Genomic DNA, 25,897 nt, shown 5'->3' on the forward strand with positions numbered 1-25,897 from the left:
GCCTACCCGAGACGTGAGATGTCGTCTTGTTTCCCCACAGTTTGCTCGCTCGGCACTTTCGGAACATTGACTTTCTGGGCACTGTAGTACTGAGGCGGTCCAGAGAGGGGCTGTTTGTCAGCGTCCCAATAAGCAGCCTCTCAGGGTTTCAAATGCTTGGAAATGTATATTGCCAAATTTAAACACACCCTTCAACTTTATAATACTCGTGAACGCAGTTTTGGGGCTGTATTGCAGTATCACTCTAATCTTCTTGTTCGCACTGATTTCTACCTTACAATAGCATGCATACCTACTGTTACTGTTTTCTCGAGCAGCATTTTCAAAAAATCTGTTGGACAGCTCAGAGGAGAAATCACTCCCAGCTGGCTAATAATGACCAAGGCTTAATTACTGTACTGTGTATCGTTTCTGATAGCCAGACTCGCACAAGATCACTCCTACCAACAACTGAATGATGCAATATATCTGCTGGCATCTAAGTGCGCCATGCAACAAATCTGCTGTACCTGGTCGTGTCAGCTGGCAGATAGCTATACCCCGGCGGCATCTTCCCCAGCATCTCAACCTCGACCCGCCATCTCGTCCCCGTCTCCTTTCCGACCTTATCCCACAACTTCTGAAAACTATTCTGGTCGTGCAGGTATTTCTCCTCAGCAGCAGACTCGTGCACCTCTCGCGCCCCGGGCTGTAGCGACCCAATCTGTCTCCCAAAGACGAATGCCTTCTTTTTCTCCTCTTCCTCCGCCCCACCGCCGCGCAGCATCCTCGCCACTCTGATCCCGATCCTGGCCTGTGCGTCCCAGCCGAACAGGTGAAAGAGATTCGCCGCATGAACAATCGAGACCCTCCCATCCAGCCGAGACAGTACCGCCTCATCCGGGTCCAGCACATCCCCCGCCACAAACGTCACCGCCGCCGCCTCGTCCTCTCCGCCCAGCACGTCCCGATCTCGGAACAGCTCGAACCCCAGCTCCATCAGCTCGGGCCGCAGGTCGGATGCGCAGAGCCTCGCGGGAGGAACACCAGCGGATGCGAGCTGGCGGATGTTCTGGCCCAGGCCACAGCCCAGGTCAAGGAGGACGTCGTGCGAGCCTGGCGCCACCAGTCGGGACACGGCGAGATGGTAGTTTGGGTCGGCCTCGAGGAGGCGGATTCTAGTGAAGCCCCAGAGGCCGAAGCCTGGGTAGGGCGCGATTGCGTAGGCTTGATCTCTCTGCGCTGACGTCAGCTTTTTCTTGATCTTGATTGTTCTTCGTCTTTTCTCCTTCTACTTCCTCTTGCCCCTTCTACTTGGACTCTGTGAAGGCCGACAGTGTCTGGAGAACGTACGATCTTGCAGATGTGAGAGTCGGTTTCCTCTACAGGTATGTGGCTATATTCTTGTAGGAACTGTTTGAAGGGGCCGATATCTGCTGGGAGCTCGGCCCTGTATCTCGACGAGGAGGAGAGGGCCATGTTGGATGGACTGTAATTACTGATTGGCCTTCTGGAATATGATGGAGTGCTGTGAGATCTTCCGAGGAGAGAGGAAGCTGTTGTGACGAGGGCAATCTCACGCGTTGTTCAGAGCAAGTTGGGTGACTTTGCGCTAGTGACGCACACCTATCTATGGCTTGACACCTGCTCTCCCTGGAGTCACACTGTACTTCAGCCGGCACTTGGCGACCGACTAAGGAAAATAATATGTAGGCCGTAACCAACATTCACATTGTGGTGTTGAGAGTGGAAATTGAAAGCTACGATCATTGCTACTTCTCATAAGTATTTTTCCTCTCAGAAAAAAGACGGATATGGCAGTATCCGTAATAAATATAGTAGTTCAAAAAAAATAATTGTAGCTGGGAGAAAGGAAGAGACAACGAAAAGAAGAGGGGGAAAAAGAGAGAGAAAAGGAGCCTTGTATTGAGAACCGTCTCAAGCCAAGTCTGTTTCTAAAGTTTTCTATGCTTTCTCTTTTCAAAAAATTAAAAATTATGGAAGGGGCAAGGGATGAGGAAGAAGAGCAAGAAAACTAAAAGGAATCCAAAAGTCCCGACCTCATATCATAGGAGCAATCATTTCATCGCAATGTTCCATGTCCACAAAGACAGAGTTCAGAAGTGCGTCAATTGCTGATAATTATGTACTTTATGCATGTACACAGGACTCTGTCAGTTGATATACTGACCCTGGGGTATATACTTCCAGTCCGAGAAATAAGCCGGCGTCGTCCCACTGCCGCCATTGTTGGTGGCATATACACCGACAAACGTACCTATCATAACGCCCTCGTCGTTAGCCAAGGAAGAAGAAAAAAAGAAAGAGAAGGAGACAATGAAGAAGAACTTGGACACTTCTTATACACATGAAACCTTCTCTTCAGGAGAAACGGAGAAACACCAGGAGAGATGAAAATCGGTAACTTACCCGTAAATCCATAACTCAGCGCACTATTCGCAGCATACAAAACCGTCTGCATCTCCGACTCGGCCCCCGCCGGCCCAACCGAGAACGAAAAGTGCGTCATGTTGGCCGCCTTGATCTCGAACGTCAACGGTCTTCCCACCCACTCGCTCGGAAGAGGCGCGACAATCGGGTCAGGCACAGTCTTGGTCGAGATGCCCCGGTAGCGGATCTGTGGGATCAGCGCCGTCGTGGTGTTGGTGGTGGTGTTTGTGGTGTTGGTGCCTGGGAACGCCTGTGTGCTCTGGTTGGCGGGCAGCAGGGCAAGGCTGAGGTCGAGGTGGTGGTTCTGCGTGAGAAAGGCAGTGACGCCTGCTTCTTCGTCAAGGGCAGTGGGTTGGTAGTCGAGGGTGACGCGGTAGGTGAAGAGGGTCTCTTGCTGGCGGCGGCCGATGAATGTCTGGCCGCCTGCTGCGTAGTTTCCATTCAGGGCGGTGAGGTTCAGAGTGGACGGCAGGAGTTTGAGTGTATTCGGGTGGTCCTCCGGCGGAGAGATGGTGAAGGAGGATGTGTTGGGATACCGCCAGTAGGTGAAGTGCGCCGGAATGCTCGAGCCAGGAGGGAATTGGTAGTCGTCGCCCTCGCTGATGAACGGGCCCGGGCCTGGAATGTCCTTGTCTACGGGGGGCAACTCCCACACGCTCATCTTGCCGCTGATGTTTGTCCACACGGGGAACTCGTCCTCCTCCCACGTCACGGCCGTCATCACCGTCTCCCGGCCCATGGGATAATTAACAAAGGAAGGCCCAGACCTCGTCGACAGCGCGACACCCCTCCAATTCCCCTGGGCGTCTTGGAACAAGTCGGCATGCCCCACCGTCTGGAAGTAACTCGTCGTATTGGCCGCCGTCAGTAACGGATTGGCTGGGGCTCCCTCATACGGCCCCGTCAGGTTCCTGGAGCGGGCCATATTCACCATGTGGCCCAGCCCTGTCCCTCCTTCGGCGTCGAGAAGGTAATACCGCCCGTCCTTGGCGTACAGGTGCGGGCCCTCGGGCGCCGAGCTGCCCGTGCCGTTCCAGAGGATCTGCCAGTCGCCGACCTCGCCTGTGTCGAGGTTCACGGTCGCGAGTTCGAGAGCCTCGTAGATCTTCCAATAGTGAGAGCCCACGATGTAGGACGCCCCGTCTTCGTCCCAGAAGGGCGAGGTATCGTAGCCGAAGAAAGGGAAGTGGACAGCGTTGCTCCAGGATGATGGGTCGTAGGGATTGGTGGATTTGAATATGATCTGGGACCAAGAAGTTCAACATTTATCGGCCTAGTCCTATTCGTGTTACATTTGTGGACCAAGGACTCTTACATTATCCCATCTTGAAGAATCGTTGGCTGGCCGTGTGTCGTCAAAAACAAGGGTTGTCACCAGCCAGAAGGTGCCATTGTTGTACCTGATCGTTGGGGCCCATATACCGCTTGATTTTGATCTTGAGTCAGTCGTCTTGCCGGATTATCTCTTCAAGTATTGAACGAGTGGTGGTTTTGATTCAGTACCTGGTTGAACTGTTTGTATAAGCCAGTGTCGGCAGCTGCTCTTCTCTATTGAGGACATTTCCTGCCAGACCAATTAGCGTAGTCCATGTATTTTTCTCTCTCTTTCTATTTCTCCCCTTGTTTTTCTCCTTTTCTCCTTTGCCTTTTGTAATCTCTTTTCTTCATTGCAATAAATTCAGTGTAGATTATTGGGGAAACGCCAATCACCCACCTATCAACTTCCAGTTCTGCAGGTCTTTGCTTGCATGGACCGGAATGCCTGGGAAGGCGTTGAAGCTTGACGAGGCACAAAAGAAAGTCTCGTTCCACTCAGGGACAAAGGTACAGCTGGGATCTGGGTGGAAACCTGGGAGGATAGGGTTGTAGAAGGTCGAATTTGTTCCATGTACTACGTATGGAAGAATGGCGACCACCAGAGACCGTAACACTGTCGTTATAAGCGGAGCCATCTCTCGACCGACTCTACCTTGATGAATGCCTAACGGACGTTGGAGGCAGAGTTGTAATTATTACATCACGATTCACGAATATCAGGTGAACAATGTAAATATTCTCTAGATGGAATTACTGTTCTTTTTATATTCCCATTACCGCTCCCAAAGCAAGGTTGAGAGCATGTGGATCTGATCCCACCTCATTGCATGCATGCATCACGTAGGTGTCATCCGGATAAAATCGATCTCGACAAGGGGCGGTTTATATCACCGAACTGCCTCTTACCTCGGCGGAATATTATATCGGCACAAGGATCCCCTGGAACTCTCGTAGTAACATCGTCAAGAGAGAAGGAAAAAGGGATATAGAAAAAAAAAAAAAAAAGCTTTAAATTACCACCATCAATGCACAATGGCCAACGACGGAACGTTCAACATCGTTATCTCAACTCCTTGAAAAAAATTGGCCGCATTACTGCTTCAACATAACGTTACGGTGCGCACGCCGTCTACTGAAACCCACCCTGATTACCAGTGCTCTCCATATTCCTGGCCCAGTTGAACCAATAACTTTCCCCCAGGCTGTCAATATCCATCTGCACGTCGACATCACCAAAGACATCGGCCACCGGATCTGCGTCAGCCCAGAGAAAAGGTGACCCAGCCCAGGCTTGAGCTGAGTTCTGAAAAACCGACGGCGGCAGCGCCTCCCCAGACGCCGGACCGGTATTTTGGTGCATGCCATCGATGCCGGGCGAAGGGTTTGAGTTCTGATAAACTGCCTCGACGTTGAACTGCGAAAGCGACTGAGGCGGCCCATACATGGAATTGTTATTGGCGCCGAGGTAGTGCTGCTGGGCAGCAGTCTCTTCGAGTGCCCGATCATCAAGGGTTGTTCCCGTCTTGAGGCTTGCGCCAGAAGAAGATGACTGCGTCGTCGTTGTCGTCCTTGTCTGGGCGCTCGTCGTGTTCCCAGCTGAAGCCTCGCCTCTGAGGAGACCACGCCAGTGCTCGCGCAGCCCCTCCTCTGAATAAAACGGACAAGAGCTCGCCGGAGAGGGCATCTTGCCATCCTCGACCTCCAGCATCTCCGCCGCCCGCGCGTCTCCCTTCAACCTCTCAATCTCCTCCGCCCTGTGTCTGCGCGCCTTGGCCATGAGCTTGCGGAGGGGCACCCAGATCTGCAGCTTTTTGAAGTCGACATCGGGCCTCGCAGGGATCAGCCAGACGCTGTGCAGGGCAAGCCAGGCGCGCTCGACAAGGGGTGACAGCGGGCGGTGGGCGACCTCGATCAGGAGGAAGACAACGGCGTGCCAGTGGGTGTAGGTCTGGTACATCCAGCGCCACTGGCGGGCGCTGGGCGCCGCGTTGAGGGCGTGGTTCCACTCTGCGATCTGAAGGGCGTCCACGAGCAGCTTGTTGCGGATCTCGGTCGAGCTCTGCTCGCTGGGGGAGGCGAACAGCGTCGGGAAGTAGATCATGAGGGACATCTTGGACACGACGAGGTGGATGCAGGTGGTGCCCACCCACAAGGAAATCTGTGCCTTGGCGGCTGCGTACTCGAAGTAGTTCGACTCGACCGTGGCCGCGAGCTCGTCCAGCAGGCGCCGCTGGTCGTCGAGGCTTGGGGCGCCCTGTCTGCCGCCCAGGGCCATCATGCGCCTGGTGACGTCGCAGACCTTGAAGATGTCGATGGGGAATGTCATGTCGGTCATGCCCTCGCGGGGTGTGGGCGTTTCTTTGGTCTCGGGGCTGATGTCGGCGTCGTTGATGTTGAGAGGGAATTTGGTATCGAAGCTTTCTGCTGCGATGGTGTAGTCTGTGCCTTGATCCTCGGAGGCTCGTACATCTTGATGGACTTGTTAGAAGAATGAAAGACATCCAAAATCCAAAATCTTTGGGGAGAAAGACAGGGAGACGACATTGTCGGCAAGACATACCAAGCTGTTCGGGCGTTAGCAAAAGAGAAGAAGGAACGAAAATGGGGAAGAAAGACATGATCACAAGGATCCTCTTGGGAACTACATACCATACAAATAGTCCACCAGACCCTCCTTCGCATTTCAACTTCATACGGACTCAGATGCTTGAAGTGGGAGCCGTCTCGATGCAAGCCAAGAGCCTGCGCGATTCGGATGGCGAGCCCGACCATCATCCACACAAACCGAGGACTATCATGACGGCGGGCGAGGGCAAGAAAGACGGTAAAGGCCTGAAGCACAATCAGGTCGGGGACGTTGAGAAAGTCAGCTCGGGCGAGGGCATGTTCGAGACCCAGGCGGAACTTGAGGTTGAGTTCCCCCTTTGTGGTGCCGAAATTGTTGATTACCTAGACATGGGGGCGAGTGTGAGAAGGCTTCTCGGAAAGTTTCAGGTCAGCGCATCCATGGACCACTCCACACGTACGTCGTCTTCCTCCATTGAGGTCACGGCGGCGTAGTAGACCGCAAACAACAGAGCCTCGTCGGCAGGCGCAAGGTTGGACGCATCCGTCCCGCGCAGGTCACGCACCACCTTGGTCAGGGTGGGCATGTGCACAGCCTGCGTGAAGAGGTTGACGTTCTCCGAGTAGGTGTTGAGGAGAAAAGGGATCTGCGACGGCAGCGGGTGGAACTCGCGCGAGTCTACCCTGGACGGGCCCAGGTTGTGCCCAAAGAGGAACCCATGTCGCTCCGAGGGCGTCCTGTCGAGCTCTTGAGTGGACGGCGTGAGCCCTTGAGGCTGGTCGTCGTCTGACGAGTCCGAGTCGTTGCCTGCGAGGTCCATCTTGAGGCCATGAAGCTAGAGGGAGATGGATGAGTGGTCAACAAACAGCCCTGCCCCAGCTCGTCGTATACCTGCACGCGCGCACACACATACCTCGTCCTACAATGCCCAGACGTCAGTAACGAATTGCTTGTGTTGGGGGCGTTCAAACTGATCCAGAGAGTGACATGAACATACATCGACTCGAGACCAGAAGCCGGAACTGATGTACCGGCTTCTGTTGGCATCCTTGAGAACCATCCTCCCAAACTGCTTCTGAAGTCCAGCAGTACCCGCAATAGACGGCAACTCACCACCGCCAGCATCCTGGCCGTGGCTACCAGTAGTACTGCCTGGCGAGTTCCCTGAAGACGCAGGCGCAGACGCGACGGCACTGGCCTGCTCCAGCTGGCTGCTCAGCTCTCTTACGAGGCCCTCAAGGGTCCGCAGCCTCTCCATGACATGTTGTTGCGGCTGAACAGGATGGGCCTGAGGTGCTGCGGTTGCTGCTGTCCCAGAAGACAACGAGGGGGACGGGTTGGCGGCGGCATCGTTGGTGAGGCGCTCAAGCCGTCGGGCCCACCTCGGCGGGCGGTCGTTGGAAGGAAAGACACAGGCGATATTTCCCCTCCGACAGTTGGAACACGGGTTGGCCTTGTCGCAGCGCACCTTGCGGCGGCGGCATACGACACAGCTCCGCAGCTTCGGCGTGGACCCGGATGCATGGGCTGCAGATGTGGTGGTTAGCCTCGCGTCTTTTTCGGAGGGGGAGGCTGCCGAGGCCGAGACGCCCGCGACCCCATCGGTACTACTGGACATCGGTGTTGGCCCTGAATTCCCTGCACCTGGGTCGTTGTCATATGTGATTGTGCTCATTGGGGTGGTGTCTTGTACATCTCCCAATAGCATAGCAAGTACAACAGTCCGGAATCCTGTTGGTTACTATGAGAGTTTACAACCACAGCAAGCCGCAAAGTGCGAATAGGATCTGGGTTCTCCCGAACCGCCCAATCAATTAGCATCGTACATCATCCAGACTAGGCTTCTACAGATAGAAAAGAACGGGTCCCCTTCGTTCCTAAGAAGTGTAATGCGTAAGCAGGCAGGCTACCACGTTTTGCGTTGACGGCCGGACCAATTGCACTCCGAGGGCTGGACTCCGAGTCTATTCCTGGAGACCACACGTCAAAACCCCTCTAGCGCTGTCTACCTCCCGCCGTCACTCACTCGCTCTTCTTTCGGCACATCACCAAGCCCACCGCATTCGCTAAGGCTTCGAGCTGGTTGCGGGTGTAATCTCGCCTGGCAAGGCTGAGATGGGACATGCCAAACATTTAGTATAAGTAAATGGTGGTTCCAGCTCTTGGAGAATGTAGTATCGAAATAGGTCATCATCAACATCACAGTAAACAAACAAGCAAGAACAGCATTCCAAAAAGAAAGAAAAAGGCTCAACAACCAAATCCACAAACCTCACAAAAGAACTTTGCTTGATATCACTTGAAATCACTTCTTGTTTCCTATACTTGATTTCATTCCTCGCTCCACCATCATCACTACTCATCAAAACCACACTTCCCTTTCCCAAAAAAAAAAAAAAAAAAAAAAAAAAAATGTCTACTTCACCCATGACCGTCGCATTCCTCGGAGCCAGCACCGGCATAGGTCTGGCAGCCCTCAAGCACACCCTCGCCGCCGGCCACCAGTGCATCGCTCTCTGCCGCACTCCCCCCAAGCTCACAGACATCCTCCCGCCTTCCTCCTACCCCAACCTCAAGGTCCTGCAGGGCAACGCCCACGACGTAGGCGCCGTGGCCCAGCTCCTCCGCAAGGAGAGCGACGGCAACATCGTCGACAAGGTCGTCTCCACCATCGGCGGCAAGCCCGCCATGTCGACCAAGTTTCTCGACGACCCAGAGGTGTGCCAGAAGGGCATGAGCACGCTGCTCGAGGCCCTGGACCAGCTGCGCAGGCAGGGCGCCACCGGCAGGCCGCACATCATCGTCTGCAGCACCACAGGCATGTCCAAGTTCGGGCGCGACATCCCCCTCGCCATGGTCCCGCTGTACCACTTGATGCTCAAGGTGCCGCACGCCGACAAGAAGATCATGGAGGAGAGGCTGTTTGCCAGCGGCGAGGAGTTCACCGTCGTCCAGCCCAGCTTCCTCATGAATGGCGAGTCCAACAAGACCATCCGCGTCGGCATCGAGGATCCAGTGCGAGGGCGGGAGTCCACTGCCATTGGTTATGCCATCTCGCGCGAGGATGCTGGCAGGTGGTTTGCAGAGAACCTCTTGAACAGCAAGAACCCGAAATATGTCAACAAGATTGCAAAGATCACGTGGTAGGGAGGGGTTGGGGTTTGTTGGATATAAGGACTTGGTCTGATTGCATGTTGATATGAAATACCTGGCGCATATGAGATAGACGGTGCACGGATCTTCTTATTCCCTTCTTCTCTTTTCTCCTTCACTTTATGTTATTTGTCTTTTTGTCTCTCCTGTTTGATATTTACTGCTCTTGCCTCTCTGCAATCTCATGATACACTCGCTGGAAGCCATAGAATATGAGGTGGAACGAGGGGAAGGGGGGGGGGGTTGGATAAATCTAATGGAAATATTATATGATATACTTAAAACCTCACAACATGATTGTACTTTTTATCAGTAAAACGATCGTCCTTCCCTTAGCGAACTGGACCACACTCCAAAACCCGCTCCCTGTGCCGAGGCGAGGATGGCTGGGAAATTTGCAAGGCTATTCTTGTCTGATGTGCCGTGTGGTGTGTTCGAGTCAGACAAAGCGGAACCATTGATCTCGCTACCCTTGAAGCTGCTCTTGACGAGCCTCGGAAAGTAAGGATATACACAGTATTGACACGACACTGAGGACCTGCGCACGTACGTGCGTAGCATAGTATACCCGACCTCTTGTACGGTACAGCTCATTTGCGAGGCATGTTGTTCCCTTGCCTTGAGGATCTTCAGCCAAGGATCATACTGTCAGAAAGCTTCACAAAGGCGAACATCAGACCCGCTCAGGGACCACTTCCGTTCCCAGGGTCTCCAGAAAAGAGAGAGAGAAACAAGATCAGCACCTCTGTGAGGGGTCTGATGGCTCAACTCCTTTTCTCTTTTTCTTTTCTTCCCGAAACCATGTGGGTCGGGGCTTCTATCAAAGGTGGGAAAGGATCAATTAGGTCAAGGTCCTCTCAACTTAACTGTACAGTATCTTGGTTGTTGAAAAATTCACCAAAACTTGATACTGCATAGTGTGTGAAGAACACATTATGATACGGCACCGAAGCCACAAATTTTCGAAAAAGTCTGACGACATTCCAATCTATCTCATAGTATGGTATGTGCAAGCCACATTTTGGTTAGCTCCAAAAGTCGAACCACGTGGAAATGTGGGCGTCTTTTTTGGTTTCTTGTTTCCCCCCTTTTTTGCTCTCTCTGTTTTGACTTCCATGCCTAGCGAGTCAGATAGTAACCAGTGCCAGTGCGTGCCGGTTACTGTGGGTTCCTGGGGTTGACTCAATGCGTACCATACATAGCCACAGTAAGTACCAGCAGCCATAATGCCATATATGTGTCTGTAGCATAGCAGAACCGCGAGCGCCCTTGAGAACGTGGAGTATCTATCTGCACCATTAGCCGGCATCTCCATGTCTCACCTGATATGCCAGGTCGCTAAAGAAACCAATTCAAGTCTACCTCTCCCAAAAAGCAAAGCCGAAGAATACTTATAAAAGACGCGCGGCGATTCGAGGACTTCTTGCCCTCTTGATCCAGGCCAACGTCTCTTTGGACGACGGGAGGTGGGGGAGGGAGTCTCCCCATGTTTGACTGAAGCCCGCCACACCCCAGTTGTCTCGCCCCGAGAGAATCTGCATTGTCCCTTTGTCCCATCAAGATCTTTAAGCAACTGGGAGATATTATCGCAGGTCATGGAGCCCTGTGCCTACTTCCTGTCAGCCTCCCCCGTCATTTGGGGCTTGCCTGGACTTGGAAAATCGTAAGATGATCACCAGATGGCCCTGGATAGCCCTGGTCCCGTAGAAACTTAATTCCCACATATCCGGTCGCCCCCTGAGTTTGATCAGGTACTTGGGACCATATCTGCCGGCTAAACCTTGGACTAACTCTCCTCTCCTTCTTTCACGCCCTATTTTGTTTATTTTAGGTTTTTGTTTTCTTTTTTTTGGTCGAGAGACAGACAGAAGGTCAAACGGTCCAGGTGGAAATATCGACGAGAAACAGGACAAGCCCCCCCACCCCCTCCCCCAGAGGGGAACTCCATAGGGCCCAGGCCATGTCGTGTGGAGTCCCCAACCCATATTCCATCATCCCCCAAAAGCACAATACACGCAAGGAACCTGCATCCGAGGGAAAAAGGGACAGGTGTTTCCACGTGGCAGGAGGGCCAAACTTGGTCCTTTGGCCGCTTGCTCTCCACCCGCCATGCGAGACTTGCAAGTCTGACAAGTTCCGCTATGACAGGTGACAGCGTCCTGTGCGTTGGAGCTAAAAGTCCACATAGCTACGGCGATGTACTGCAGCCTCGTTCAGAAACAGGGTTTTGGTGGGGGCTTTCATTTTTGGATTTTTCCTTTCCTTCTTTCCTTCTTTTCCTTTTTTTTTTTGTGTGTGTGTGTGTGTGTGTGTGTGTGTGTATTTGTGTTTGAGGCTCAAAGAAAAGAGTCGTGCATGTACTGTAAAGCCAAGTCTAGTAGAGCACCTACCGCGCGAATCCACCAGATCAACGTCAAGCCAAGAAGCTTTGTCGTCCAATGATGTGGTGCAAAGGGCCAGTGGAGGCTCGATTTTACTGTTACTATGATGCAGCGCTCAGACGCACTCCGTTTTTCCTTCGGTGACATTTCTGAAGGGTTGCATCGCTTGTGACGGAAGTCAATCGCGGGTGGAGCGGGACCATTTACTCCTCGGGTGGAGGACTGATCACCCCCCCCCCTCCAGAGAAACCAAAACAAAATACTCCTAGGCGATTCTCTTTTGCTCCCCTCCCCCTTCGCAACGTCATACACAAGTAGTAAGTACTATGGTAAAGTTTCATAGAACAAAAGCATCATTTCCGGCAGCGTCCATCCTTTCCGTCATTATGCTGACGGACCAGAGTAAATGGAAGGGGAGAGAGGTGGCCCGGGGGTTCGCTTATTTTCCCCCTCTTTTTCCCCCTCTCCTCCTTCGCCTCGAGATTGTCATATGACAGATAGAGAGGGTGAGAGGTGAGAGGTGAGAGGAGACAACTTCGGCCGTGCACTCGAGACCCTGTTTTATCTACCCACTGTACTGGCAAGCGAGGCATCAAAGAGGAGCTGTTGGTTTTAGACGAGGAACCCGTGGGGAATCTACTTTTGTTTTTTAAGACCTCTGGCCAGACCTCGAGCCCCCCCCCCCCACCTGGCGATTGTCTCTCTTGGTCGCTCTATACAGTCCTTCACTGTGTGCTGCGATAATTAGAAGAGTAGAGACATAGAGAGAAGAAACATCACAGCGGATCCTTACATCTCAATTACCAGGTTCTTGGGACGACACATTCGAGTGGGCTAGCCTATGGCGGAACCAAGGGCCCGCCGACTTCCGAGGTGAATTTGACCCCCAAGTTCATGCCCTTACAGGTCGAGAGAAACTAATCGGCCTCGCGTACCTCCGCACTGCTGCTGTTTTGCTGCTGCTTGCTGCATGCTATACTGCAGCACGCTCAGCCTTGGTCCATCCTTGTTCCCACAGGCCTCAACCTCCATGGATCAAGATCCGATTCGATAGCTCACATTAGTTTCAGAGGGTCTGGGAGCACGGCTGGCCCCTGTAGAAGAAAGCAGACGGCGCCGCGGGTCCTGGCTGAGGCTAGGCCGTTCTACACCGGCCAGCCGGAACAGCTGCGTGTGTGTGTGTGTGTGTGTTTGTGTTCGCACTAAGTCAAAGAAAAACCGGGTTGGAAAACAGAGACGGAAAGAGATGGAGACAAGGGAATGAAAGAGAGTAACAATTCAAAAAATAAAAAGAGTGCCGGGGCCTCGACATTTCAGGACTGGTATCAAGGACGCCACATCTGCAGAACATGACACGCGGCCATCCGTCGCTTCGTACTCGGCAAAAGAATTATAAGAAACAAAATCTCAGGAGTCAACTTATGAGGTCCGAGTTTTGAGGGGACACACACACACAGAGAGAGAGAGACACACAGCCAGAGAAAGGAAGAGAACAGGGTAGGGCAGAAGAGGAGCTATCAAAAGGAACCCGCCGATTTGAGTGGGTTCATGCAAATGCAGATGATAGCCCGTGCACCCACCGCTATCACTGCTTTAGGTTTCGTGCTCATCTGCGTCTGCAGGGTCTTGGAGGGGAAAGAAAAAAGGGCCCCTGGCTGTCATTGTCGAGGCAAAATCGGTTCCAGCTGAGGGAGATGGGAACCGGGGGGCCGGGCCCAGACGATGTAACCCACACGGGCACACACAACTCGAGGGTGGGGAGAGAGGAGGGAAAGAGAGTAGAGCCGCTGTAGCGGGACAGGCCAGTATCACCAACATGATGCTTGCATTCCTACCTTCCTGGGCCAGGGGGTGGGAAGGAAGATCGGGGGAAGAGAAAGAGGGGTTGGTCGACGATCGAGGAACAGGCCTAGCTTGTTTTCCTCCCTGTGGGTTGTCATGTTTGTTACGTAGGTGGTATTGTATATATGCAAGCATGTATACGTAGCAGGAGAAACGGAGAAGGACAGACAGGAAGGAGGAAAGAGGGGAGGGGGAGGGGTGGGGGAGAAGAGAGAGAGAGAGAGAGAGATAAAATAGAAAAAGAGACAAGTAATCCTCGATCAATTGGTGGCCCAAACTGATCGAATCTGGGGTTGAGGTATTCTGGGTGGACCAACCAACCCAAAAAACCTGCTCTGACAGTGCGCACATGCATTGTGATTCCTCATCAACTTCAGATTGCGCATCTTCAAAACAATAAACAACCATGCGAAACCTTGTTGAATCAGAGATCTTCCCTGCGACTCAGTCTCGCATCAGGAGCAATGGGAATCCTCCATTTGCCAGACCAGATCGCCATCTTGTTGATGCCCAAAAGCCGCCCCCCTCCCGAAAAGACAGAATCCCAAGGGAAGGGCAAATTGCGTGCATATGTACGTGATGCACACACACACACACATACACACATCTTCCATGGTCCTGGCCAGGCAGCCAATGTTCTCAGGGCATCTCGAAACATGAGGAGGCAGGAATATTATTAATGCTTGGTGCAGCAGCAGCAGCAGCAGCAGCCGCCTTGGCCCCGCCCCCAATGGCATCCAAAGTTCAGAAGGATTTCGGCCGGGAATACTTCCCACGCCAGCGCCCGCTACGTGCCGTGTCCGTCGCTGGGCTGCTCATACGAGGGATTTTGGCGTGCCAAATGCTACCCAAAACGTGGCCAGGCCGATGGTTCAGCGATGAGCTGAAAACACAATCCATCATGGAGGAACAGGGCATGTCCTGCCTACCTGTCCGTCATCTCAGTCTCGTCTGTTTAGCTTGGGCCTCTTCCCCTTGGCCTTGGACAATCGATCGCGGAAATTTTGTCAGTCATCGTACACGACATTAGTATACCAGCTTCAGAGACTAGACCAAACAGAGGCAACAGGCCCCGAGGTGTGTTCCTGGATGCGAGTTTTGTGTCCACACCCCATCCACTCCAGCATCCATTTCATTCCATCCATTCAATCAATCAATCAGCCCAATCCAATCCGTCTTGTTTCCCGCACAGACGCACCCATTCATCCGCGTATCCTGCTTGTGATTCATGCTACTCGGCAAGGAATAGCGGTACTATAACATCTTAATCAAAGCTGACGGGGAGACCCCTTCGTCTGCTGTCGTGTGAGTGCCTGAATGATACAGAAGGAGAGGGAGAGGAAAAGCGGCTGAGTAAAAGTATATAGACATACGTACGAGCTGACACTGGCAGTACCAATTACTGTTACCATGGCCTAATCGTTAAAATTAGCCCAATCTCAACAGTTCTAGGCCCTCGAGGAAAATTGAGAGAAGCTGTGTTCTATTCCATTTCTCTCGTTCTCTTTCTCTCTACTATAGCACGCAAGTCAGACAGAGGAGAACGAGCAGAGTGGACACAGAAGGGAGAGGAAAAGTAAAAGAGCCTAAAAGTTAAGCTGGCCCACAGTTTGCTCCGGTGGGAACATGCCGCCGTCTTACTTAGTGCTGTTTAGAGGTTCAGTTCACCAACAAGCGGCGTCTCCACAGTATCCATGTGGCCAAGGAGCGGCCATTTATTTCATTGTTATCAGCACTTGCAACATCCAGGGGCCATCCTGTTCAAATCCCAGTTTTTTCTCTGCTCTTTTTTGCCGCGCCGCGGAGAGCCAGAGAGAGAGAAGAGAGAGAGAGAGAGAGATTGTGTGTGAGAGAGTGAGAGGCGAGGAGAGAGGAGAGAGGAGTCTGGAGTCTGGAGTACCGTGCTGAACCTGGAACCTGGGACCTGGAACTGGACCCGGACCTAATTGTCAGATGCCATCTGATGTTGTTGTTAGCCAGCGCGAAGAACAAGTAGAAAAGGGTACCACAGTACATGCATGGCCTTACCTTCTAGGCCTGCTCCTACGTCTCCTCGTAAACACGGGAGATGGTCAACCATTACTCGACTTCTGTTGCGCACAGAGCTAGCACCACACACACCTCAGATGCACCACAGTATATAGTGATGCGCCGGTCCCTGGACCACTTCTTTTTTCTTGTACCCATTTCACCCCCCTCTCTTTTGACTCGTGATTTGCTTCCTCCTCCCTGCTCCCTCCTTCTCTCGCTCCCCTTCTCTCTTTCTTTTTCTTTTGTCTCACGGACCAGACAGAAGAAAAAGATACTTTCTTACCCCCCCCCCCAAAAAAAAAACCGGCAGTGGTCTGTACTTTTTTCTGGGTTGTCTCGCAGTACTGGCCTGGCCTGGTCTGGTGCTATTCATCCTCCTTGCATAATCTCAGTCACAAATATCTCTTCAACTACTTGCTTCTTCTCTTCTTTCCCCTACTACTACTACTTCTACTCGTACGACCTATTTAATCCACCTTGGGGGTTGGCAACTCAAAAGCTTAAAGTAACAACAAGCTCTTGAGAAGAAGAGTAGGGCGAAGGGCAACCACACCCGCGCATCAACCTATCTGAAACGATACTGGCGGTGTCCTCATTTGACGCAGGGGAACAAAGTATTATTGTAGCAGCAATCTCACTCATTGCCGCATCTGGATCCAACGGAGGTCTCCGTCACCCTCTCCCAGTCTTCCAACAAAGGAGAACACATAGGCGCAACCCGCCTGGCCGGTGAAGGTCTTAGCTCAGCCTCGGTCCTTTACAAACCAAGCTGGGACATACGACTTACACATAAGAAAGAAAAGGAAAGAAAAAAAAAAAAGACAACAACATAACAACACGCAGCAGGCCTGGTTTGCTGCAGATTATAATACAATCACTTCGCCAAATATTTCTTTCCCTACCGCCCCCTTTTTCATTCTTCTCTTTTTATCTTCTTTATCACAACCACAGCTGCAACCATGGCACGAAAGAAGGAAACAGCCGTCGACTTGTGCGACAAGGCTGTGGTGCTGGGCAACAGCATTGCCATCCGGATGCTCGAGTACCTCAGCACGGTAAAGCACCAGGTACAGGGGATCCGAGAGCTGGCGATGGTATTTCTCGATGTTGGTCGGATTCTCTGGGTGATCGAGTCGGGGATGAAGGCGTCCAAGGCGGACAACAAGCACATGCTCCCGGCCGACTTGACCACAGAGCTGGAGAAGCGGTTCCGGCAGACGAATGACGAGTTTATCGTGCTGAACCAGCTGGTGACGCGGTTCCTGGAGAATGACAAGAAGTCTGGGTTCGCACGCTTCTCCAAGGGGTTCAAGATGATGTTCGCCGACTCGGACGTCAACAAGGTGCGCGCCAGCCTCGAGAGGAGCCGCGAGAGCCTGCGCATGAGCTCGCTGGTCTTCAAGTGGTCCATTGGCGAGGAGGATGTGGACGCCACCATCGGCATCGGCTACACAGGCCTCGCTGCTGCCCTGGACCGCATGAACGGCATCGGCAACAAGCCTAGGACGGTTGCTCCTTCCTCGCGGGGCGCTGCCGACGATGAGCAGCAACCCCCCCGCCAGACGACCCCTCAGGCGCCCCTTCCTGAGCTCCCTCGCCCCTCTGGCGTCATGGACCACCACACAGACTTTCCCCTGCCACCGTCCCTGCCGCCTCTGTCCCACCTCGAGCGCTCTCCCGTGCAGAGTATGGACTTTTTGGGCACCAACCGCTTCACCGGTGCGACGAGTACTGGCAGTATGGTGGACGACTTCAACATCCCTCTGTCGCTCCAGCAACAACAGGGAGCAGGAGCTTCGCAGCCAGGACGTGCAGCCTCGACCATCAGGAGCGCACGCTCGTCCAAGGGGCCCAGCCAGTCTATGGCCATGGAGGTGACAGCGTCCGAGATGTCCAGCCCCCTCAGCGCAAGCCACAGCACGGTGCAGAGGGACAGCGCCTCGACGCACACGACCGCCACAGACACCCTGCTCGAGGACCTGCTCAGCGAGACGGACCTCAATGACCACCAGCAGCAGCAACATGACGACATCCTGGGCGACGTGGGCCACGTGACGCGGCTCAAGGCAGACCCCAGCACCGTTCCCAGGTGGACACCACGGTTCACGACGGGCAACGGCAACCCGCAGTACAAGGCAGCCCTGGTGCAGGCCGTGCAGAAGAAGAGCCACACCGCGATAGAGCAGCTCCTGGACCGAGGCGTGCAGCCAGACTCGGTGGCAGAGATCAACCTGCTGCGCGAGGCCGTCCTGCTCCGGGATCTCGAGACGGTGCGCCTCCTCCTCCTGTTTGGGGCCGATGCCAACGCCATCGACAAGGTTGGCTGCTCTCCCCTGTTCTCGGCCACCGAGCTCGGCTTCCTGGACGCCGCCAAGCTGCTCATCAAGTACGGTGCCGACCCGAACATGTCTGCTGGCCCCAACGCCGACACCCCGCTCGCCCTGGCCGTGCTCGAGAACAAGTTCGATCTGGTCCAGCTGTTCCTCATGTACGGAGGAAACTCGAACCAGATCATGGCCAACGGGAACACGACGCTGATCCGGTCCATCGACCGCAACACGCCCAAGCGGGTCATCGAGCTGATCCTCAACTACGGCGGCGACCCAAACATCAAGAACGGCGAGGGTACTTCGCCCTTGTTCCAGTGCGTCAACGTCCAGCGTCTCGACATTGCCCATCTGCTCCTCGACCGTGGTGCAGACCCCAACCTGCCCGGCCCCAAGCACCTCCTGTGGCCCTCGACCTACTATCCTCCCTTCCTCCGTCTCCTTCTGTCCCGGGGCGCCGACCACAAGAACGCCCCAGGCATCATGGAGCTGGCTACCTCGGTCAACAACATCGAGTCGGTCCGCATCCTCCTCAACGCAGGCGTGGACCCCAACGCCAAGAAAGACGGTGTCTACACGCCCCTGTGCTCCGCCATCCGCGACAACCGCGCCGACATTGTCACCCTCCTCCTGGCCAACGGTGCCGATCCCAACACGCCCGCCTCCGAGTACCCTTGCTTCAAGTGTGTGTCTCATCACCGCGCCCACTTCCTCCCGCAGCTGATCGAGGCGGGCGCCGACCCCACGGAGCCCAAGGGCATCGTCGAGAAGGCCGTCCAGCACAACAACCTGGACGCCTTGATCTTCCTGCTGGATCACGGTGTGGGCGTCAACGTCAAGTCCAGGGAGGGCTGGACACCCCTGACCACTGCCATCCGCGACAACCGTCCCGAGATGGTCGACCTCCTCCTCGCGCGCGGTGCCGACCCTGCCATCCGCGGCCAGGACTGGCCCATCAACCTGGCCGTCAAGAGGCCCAACATCCTCAAGAAGCTGCTCCCGTCCATCGCCAACCCCAAGAACTTCAAGGGCGTCGTCGAGATGGCCGTGTGTGCCGACCAGCTCGAGAGCATCCGCCTGCTCCTCTCGGCCGGTTTCAACGTCGAGGACAAGAACGGAGGCGTCTTCTCCCCCTTGACGAGTGCCATTCGCGAGGGCAACAAGGAGATCACGCGTTACCTGATCGACGAGGCCGGCGCCGACGTCAACGCCCCCGGCGAGCACCTCCCCATCATCAAGGCCATCCGGCGCATGCGCAACAACGACACAGAGCTCCTGGAGCTGCTTCTCGAGCGGGGTGCCGACATCAACCTGATGTACCGCGGCTGGAACGCCGTCCTGCAGGCCGTCGAGAACGGCGACGCCAACGTGCTGCGCCTGCTGGTCGAGAAGGGCAACGGCGTCGACCTGGAGAAGACGGACGAGAACGGGCAGACGGTCCTGGATGTGGTCAATGGGCATGGATGGGACGAGGCAGTACAGATCATCAACAAGAGCGGCCGGCGGTAGGTTCCTATCTGTCTGTATGGCCTCTTCTAGAAGGGCGCGCGAGAGAGAGAGAGAGAAAAGGGATCAAACCTCCCTCCTTCTCTCTTCTCTTCCTCTATCTCTCTCTCTCTCTCTCTCTCTCTCTCTCTCTCTCTCTGGACCAGCAACCAAACCACCACCAAACCACCACCACCACCACCACCACCACCATACACGACTCTCTCCCTCTTCTCGTCTCTTGTCTCTCTTTCCCTCTCTGGTGTGCATCTGTGAGTTTCTTCGCTGGTTCCGTTACCTTGCGTTTTGGTGAACTCATTTATACAGTACACAACCACCCTTCACCACCCTTCTTCCTCTACCCCCCCCCCCCCCCCGCCCCTCCGCTTCACCTCCCAGAATCCAAATTACATATAAATCCTCTGTGTACAGATTATTTAGAGTGTGCTAACTTAATTTCTTTTTTCTTTCTGCTTCGATATAGGATGAGTGTAATTTCTTCTTTGTCCTGGGGCGTCATATTAGGGGAGAACGGAGGGCCGGGGGCAGATCTATCAACGAGGTCATCGATGGATACGATCGGGGAGTGAGAGTGAAAAGAACGTGTAAACGACGACGAAAACTGGCTATCCTTTTCTTTTCCTTTGTTCCTCTGTTGATATGATTGGAGGGGGACCTTGTGTTATGTGTAGCGCCAAACAAAAACTACTTTGCAAGTATCCAGCCAAACAAACCTGGAACGACCCACTCTGTGTCTTATATTTCCCTTTGTCGTCGTTGTTGTTGAGTTTTCTTTTCCTTCTTCCTCTTCCTTATCTCATTATTCAGGAGGCACCCTTCCTGACGCATTTTATGTGTGGTTGGTGTATATATATATATGTGTGTGTGGGGGGGGGGGGGGTTTCAATGTATACTGTTTCTTTATTTTTTATTTTTTATTTCTTTCCCTTTCTCTTCCTTTTTGTCCCCTCTCACCTTGTCACAATTGTTCTTTCCTTTCCTATCATCCTACCTATATCATACGGGTTACGTCGTGTCAGTCAGTCAACGAACAGAAAAGAATTTGAGTTTGATTTATTCTGTGTTCACCAAGAAACGGAGTATCTCTATTTAACATCTAGCCAAATCATACAATACTTACACAGTCGGTCAACCTCGATTTAGCGATTATCAATCCCAGGTTTTGTGCCGGTGGGTATTACAGAACTAACAGTCCTTCCCATACAGTGGCTGATATCATCTTCCTCTCCCTGTCAGACGGAACACTCGCTAAAACACTGAACCAAAAAAAAACCCCAAGAAGTAAAAAAGCCCTCGCGGGACATCAAATCCGATCCGGCCCCTCCAAGCTGTCCCACACTCTCCTTATTCACTTTTTGGGGGCCAAAACCGTCGATTAAGAAAAGACAGATCAAACCGTACCTTCTCCGACGCGTCCCTCATCGGTAGAAGACTACGGCACCGGCAAGGGGCAGGGTTGAGCATCCTTCCCAGGGGATGTCTCCAATCAGCGTATCATGCTGCCCTCCTTCCTCGTACGATGGCACGTGGAAAGTTGCTTTCCCTTTTCATGCATTTTCATTTCCCTCCCCTTCTCTTGCCTGTTGGCTTCGAAATGCAGATAGAGCGCCACACCTAAATCTGCCGAATTGTCAGGTCATACATGTCACTGCCATCGTCAGCATAATCATCGCATTCGACCATCATCATCGTCGCCGCAAGGGCCTCGTTCTTTCCCCGCTGCTCCCAGAAGGGATCCCACCATCAAAGGGAGAGAGGCTGAGCGAGAGGTGCTCATTCATCCTGTCGCTCTTCTGAGACGAGACTGACAGACGAGGTCCGACATCACCATTCCTGTGCTTATCGTTGAGCGTTTGTGAGAGACGAGAGGGACAGAAAGAGTGTGGAAGTAAAAGAGAGGCCGAGAGACTGTATTATTGTAATTCTCCGGACCTCCCCAAAACCCCCCAGCGCAGCTCACACCCTTTCCCGACTGCCTGCAGCAGACTCTTCCACACCGTCTGGTCTTCTGCCCCACTCACTTGCATACTATCCGAAAACATACCCAGCCTACGTATAATTCCATCTCATTTTCTCTCACTCTCCCACCCTCACGCCAAAAAAGGGTTGTTGTTCCAGTCATCCATTCACAACGTGGGGGGGGGGGGGGAAAAAGGGTAGGGACTGTATATGAAGAAGAAGAAAAAAGAAAAAAAAAAAGAGCAGAAGAAGGAGGGCATTTTGAATCAGAGATGATGTCGGTATTCTCATCTGCACAACAACTACTCGAGGCGGAATATGTAGGCTGCAGAGAAGGTGGTTTGCAGGAAGGAGGACCACTACGAGGAGGAGCCGGAAGTGATGAGGCTATCACCATGATGATGGCCACCACAAGCACCACATCATCATCGTCATCACCCCCTTCCTGGTTCCCCTCTTCCTCCTCTCTTTCTATACCCCCGACGACAGACCTCGTCCTCCGCAAGAAGCCCGTTCCTGCCTCCTCCAAGTCCCGCCCAAGCCGGACCAAGTGGGCCGAGTACAAGCCCACGATCCAGCGCCTCTACATGGACGAGAAGCGCACCCTCAAGGAGGTCATGGAGATCATGCGCGCCGAGCACAACTTTGTCGCGACCGAGCGCTCCTTCAAGCGCCGCATCGCTGACTGGGGCTGGCGCAAGAACATCCAGATCCGGCCCGGCGCAGACGACCGCGCCGTCCACGAGGCCTTCAAGAACCGCTATGTCGATGCCGTGGAAACCTCGGAGAAGATCCAGGTGCGGCTTGCGAATGGGCAGGTGGTGGATGTCGACAGGCTGGCGGAGCATGTCAGGCGGAAGCGGGCGCGGGTGTCGAATGAAGATGTTGGTATTGGTGGAGGTCATTATGAGAGTAAGAGGAGCAGCAATGGCAGCAGCAGCAGCAGCAGCAGCAGCAGCAGCAAAGACTCTCCCACCAGCATTACTGCTACTGCTGCTGCTGCTGCTGCTGCTGCTACTACTACTACTACTACTACTACTACTACTACTACTACTTCTATGCCTGCTACATTCACTTCTACCACCACCGCCGCCGCCACCACAAACAACAACCCCTTTCAGAGTAGTAGGCAGAGGCAACAACACATGATCATGGCACGAAACACTCAGGAGCACCAGAGATTACGCAGACAACAATTACTACTTCAACAACATCAACGGAAACAGCAGCAACAAGATCACGAACGCCGCCTGGTCCCCTGGGGCGTCAAGAGCCCCGAGGCCCTCCGCGTCTACGAGGTCGTCTTTGTCCACAGCCGCACCTACACCTTTGGCCGCCACGAGCATGAGCTGAGGAGCTTGCCCGAGGCGGCAAGGCTCCTGACCCGCGACAAGGGCCACGCCATGCGCTGGGGCCTCTTCACCGCCGACGTCAAGAACAGCCTGGAGCGCGGCGACATGGCCAGTGCCCTCGTGCACATGCGCAGGGCCCCCGCCGAGGTCGACGCCCTGATCCAGTGCCAACCCTCGACCATCCTGTGCTCCCTGTACATGTTCATCCTGCAGGCGGGCTGCTGCTTCGTGCCACCTGGCGGCAGCAGCAGCAGCAGGGGAAGGAGGAAGAAGAGGAGGAGGATCCATACTGAAGATGGGATTGTCGACATCGACGGCGACCAAGAAAAAGATGAACAAGAACAAGAAAAAGAACAAGAAGCAAGTATCCTCACGAACCGAAAGCAGTTCTGGGCCGTCATGAAGGCCCTCCTCAACTACGGCGCCACCGTAGCCCAGTCCCTAGGCCTGACCACCCAACACCCCTTGCAGCGGATCCTACGCAGCCTGACGATGGTCCCAGACAACGAGCTGGGCGAGGTGGCCTTCCGCGCGTGGGCCGTCACCGCCCAGGCCTGGGGCGCCCTCATCAAGCTCCACGAAGTGTGCGACGCCGCCCTGCCCCCCGAGAGCATCCGCCACTGGCTGGTCCGCGGCGACAAGGGCAACATGCTCGACATCATGCACGAGATTGTCAATGACACCCTGGCCCGGTGCAACGCCCTGTACAGCGCGGCCGACGAGAGGACCCTCCACGTCCTGCAGTCCAAGGCCGAGATGCTGGTCGTCGTCGATGGCGAGGAGCAGCGCGATTGCTACCAGAACCCCATCACCGCGGGTCTCTGTCAGGAGCTGCTGGATCGCGGCGCCCGTGGTGCCGCGAGAGAGATGGCTCTGGATTTCCTCGAGAAGGCACATGAGCGTCAGCTGGAGGGGAGAAGAGCGTTGGTGTCGTCTTGGGAGGAAGGGGAAGAAGAAGAACAAGAAGCACAATGTCCCTTCTCGTCAGGTTCGTCGCACTCATTGGCGGCCGGGCTCAGCCCTGTAGCAGCAGGTCATGTTTCGAGCTGTTCTGCGTTCGAGAACCCCCAGTCTGTATAACAAGATCATAATCAAGGCAAGACTGTTATCACTGGATCTGAAGTTTCTTCTCTTTTTTCGAGCCATCTTCCTCCTTCTCCCATCGACAATACGAGCACACGTTGTATGTATTTTTGTTTCGACAAGTCACGGTTGATCTTCGACACGCAGAATGTCACCTGCGGAGTAGTATTAAAACTTATTGTATTGTGGTATCATTGCCCTTCCCTTGGATTTTTCCTGCCATACCATGCATACATATATGCACCCACTCTAGCTTTGCCACCCTGCCGACTACCTCAAATACCTCGCTTGCCTGGTTGTGTAGATATATACCTACATATATACATATATGCGTAATTTGTTGATGCGAGATGAGAGGTAAGATGTGATGAATGTTGAACCACAGAAACCACTCCAGAACATGCATTTGACCAGGTTCTAATCCTATCCGCTCACTGACAAAGAAAATAAAGAGAAAAATAATGTGATATGGGGACAGATGAGAGTGCATAAAGAAAAGGAAAATTAAAAAAAAAAAAAAAAAAAAAAAAACCCCCATAATCTTGAGACAAATCATCATATGCCTCGCGTAACAATAGACCTCAGAACCCGCGTGACGATGATCGACATCGTTGCAATTGACACATATTCCACTATGAACTCCTCTCCTGGCCTCCGATGGCTATGCGTGAATGTGATAAAAAGAGAGAAAAAAAAAATCCTGATGGCATGGAAAGTGATATTTGGGGGGAGGGGGTAAAGGCCTCGTGTGGCCCGGAGTCTCCTTTTGACCACACGGGCTGTCTGAGGCAGATGTGATTAAGTGGAGTCGTTGGTGCGATTTGTTCAATACGGTCAGGAAACCGTAAAGTCTCAGCCATCGTCGCCCCATTGTCCAATCTCCGGCAGCTGTAAACCAACAGCACTGATCCGCACAGCCTTCTTTCTCGATGCAGGGGCCGCCGCCTGCTGTTCCAAGACCTCCTTCTCGTTTTCGCTCTCTTCGCGGATGGTGCTTTGAGAAACGGGCCTGAATGCATCCGCTATAACATCCCTCATCTTTCGGTTCCTAGCAGCAGTAGTAGCAGCACCAAGTCCCTGTCGATCGCGCTGAGACAGCATGTCCTCCTCAGGAACTGTGTAGGAGGGCATGGGCGGCAGGGGTTCGGGCGACGATGGCTTGTAAAGAGGCATGAACTCGGAATCGGGCCGCGGACGACCGAGACTAGACTGCCGGCGATGTTGCTTGGCTTTTGGGTGCGTCAGGCGTCCGGCGGCTGAGGCTGTAGATGAGTTCCGGCTGTGCGATGCTGCGTCTGCTGGCGCGGGAGGTAGCGGGCGTATTGGCTCCGCGTCAAAGTCAATCACGAAGTCGCTGAGATCAGGGCTTGGTTCGGCCATATCATATGGATTCATGGTGCTGATGGTGCGGTCGAGATACATCAAGACTTGCTCCTGCTCCTCGGTGTCCTTGTTTGAACTGCGTTGCGACACGACCACGGCTGGCCTCGATGAGGGAGGCTGGGGAAAGTGCAGCATCTGTGGCGCCTTCTTGCTGCCGCCGCGGCCGTGGGCAGGCCGAACCTGCAGTGGAGGCGGCTGCAGCGTGTCTGCCCTCACCGTCTTGATGCTGGAGATGGATTCTTTCTTCGAAGCCGACCTCTGTACTGCATCAATCCCGGCATCCAACTCGCTCATCTCTGCTCCCTGCGTGCTTTCTCGCATCAGCGCCCGCTTGGCTCTCATCGCTGCGAGTAGCATCTCCTCCTGTTTGGTGACGGCTATAAATCGTTCCTCACCACCCGCGGAATCAGCACCACTGAGTGTAAGAATAGGTCCGTCCCGCTCATGATTCGCGTCTCGCTGGTCTTGAACAACAAACTCCATGCTGGACTGGCTTATTGGCGGCAGTGGTGTTGCCTGCGGCTTCTTCGGGGCCGGTGTCTGGGCCGGCTGGCTGCCATACAGCTC

General features: G+C 53.8%; 6 protein-coding genes across 6 annotated transcripts; 3 read left to right on the forward strand and 3 right to left on the reverse strand.

The window, feature by feature from the left end:
• Positions 1-244: 244 nt before the first annotated feature.
• Positions 245-1,458, reverse strand: M406DRAFT_342375 (uncharacterized protein; the record flags this gene model as incomplete). Its single annotated transcript, XM_040921767.1, has 3 exons — positions 245-269; positions 540-1,216; positions 1,333-1,458. The coding sequence occupies 3 exons, from the start codon at positions 1,456-1,458 to the stop codon at positions 245-247; spliced, it is 828 nt and encodes a 275-aa protein (XP_040772588.1).
• Positions 1,459-2,153: 695 nt separating this feature from the next.
• M406DRAFT_50206 (family 43 glycoside hydrolase) lies at positions 2,154-4,382 on the reverse strand (the record flags this gene model as incomplete). Its single annotated transcript, XM_040924412.1, has 5 exons — positions 2,154-2,257; positions 2,410-3,673; positions 3,746-3,854; positions 3,934-3,994; positions 4,145-4,382. The coding sequence occupies 5 exons, from the start codon at positions 4,380-4,382 to the stop codon at positions 2,154-2,156; spliced, it is 1,776 nt and encodes a 591-aa protein (XP_040773028.1).
• Positions 4,383-4,613: 231 nt separating this feature from the next.
• M406DRAFT_295286 (uncharacterized protein) lies at positions 4,614-7,931 on the reverse strand (the record flags this gene model as incomplete). The annotated part of the gene is made up of 4 exons (XM_040919184.1): positions 4,614-6,216; positions 6,393-6,696; positions 6,774-7,148; positions 7,311-7,931. 4 exons carry the CDS (start codon positions 7,929-7,931, stop codon positions 4,877-4,879), a joined length of 2,640 nt encoding a protein of 879 aa, XP_040772589.1. The 3' UTR covers positions 4,614-4,876.
• A 794-nt stretch (positions 7,932-8,725) lies between these two features.
• M406DRAFT_267020 (NAD(P)-binding protein) lies at positions 8,726-9,460 on the forward strand (the record flags this gene model as incomplete). The annotated part of the gene is made up of 1 exon (XM_040917851.1): positions 8,726-9,460. The coding sequence occupies one exon, from the start codon at positions 8,726-8,728 to the stop codon at positions 9,458-9,460; it is 735 nt and encodes a 244-aa protein (XP_040772590.1).
• A 7,219-nt stretch (positions 9,461-16,679) lies between these two features.
• On the forward strand, positions 16,680-19,556 carry M406DRAFT_342379 (ankyrin; the record flags this gene model as incomplete). Its single annotated transcript, XM_040921768.1, has 3 exons — positions 16,680-17,327; positions 17,549-17,642; positions 17,683-19,556. 3 exons carry the CDS (start codon positions 16,680-16,682, stop codon positions 19,554-19,556), a joined length of 2,616 nt encoding a protein of 871 aa, XP_040772591.1.
• Positions 19,557-21,859: 2,303 nt separating this feature from the next.
• On the forward strand, positions 21,860-24,251 carry M406DRAFT_74566 (uncharacterized protein; the record flags this gene model as incomplete). Its single annotated transcript, XM_040925746.1, has 3 exons — positions 21,860-23,852; positions 24,007-24,047; positions 24,201-24,251. Coding segments are annotated over 3 exons (2,085 nt in total), but the record flags the coding sequence as incomplete, so codon positions are not given.
• Between the last annotated feature and the right edge of the window lie 1,646 nt (positions 24,252-25,897).

This window comes from Cryphonectria parasitica, assembly GCF_011745365.1.
Source record: "Cryphonectria parasitica EP155 unplaced genomic scaffold M406scaffold_8, whole genome shotgun sequence".
NCBI lineage: Eukaryota > Fungi > Ascomycota > Sordariomycetes > Diaporthales > Cryphonectriaceae > Cryphonectria > Cryphonectria parasitica.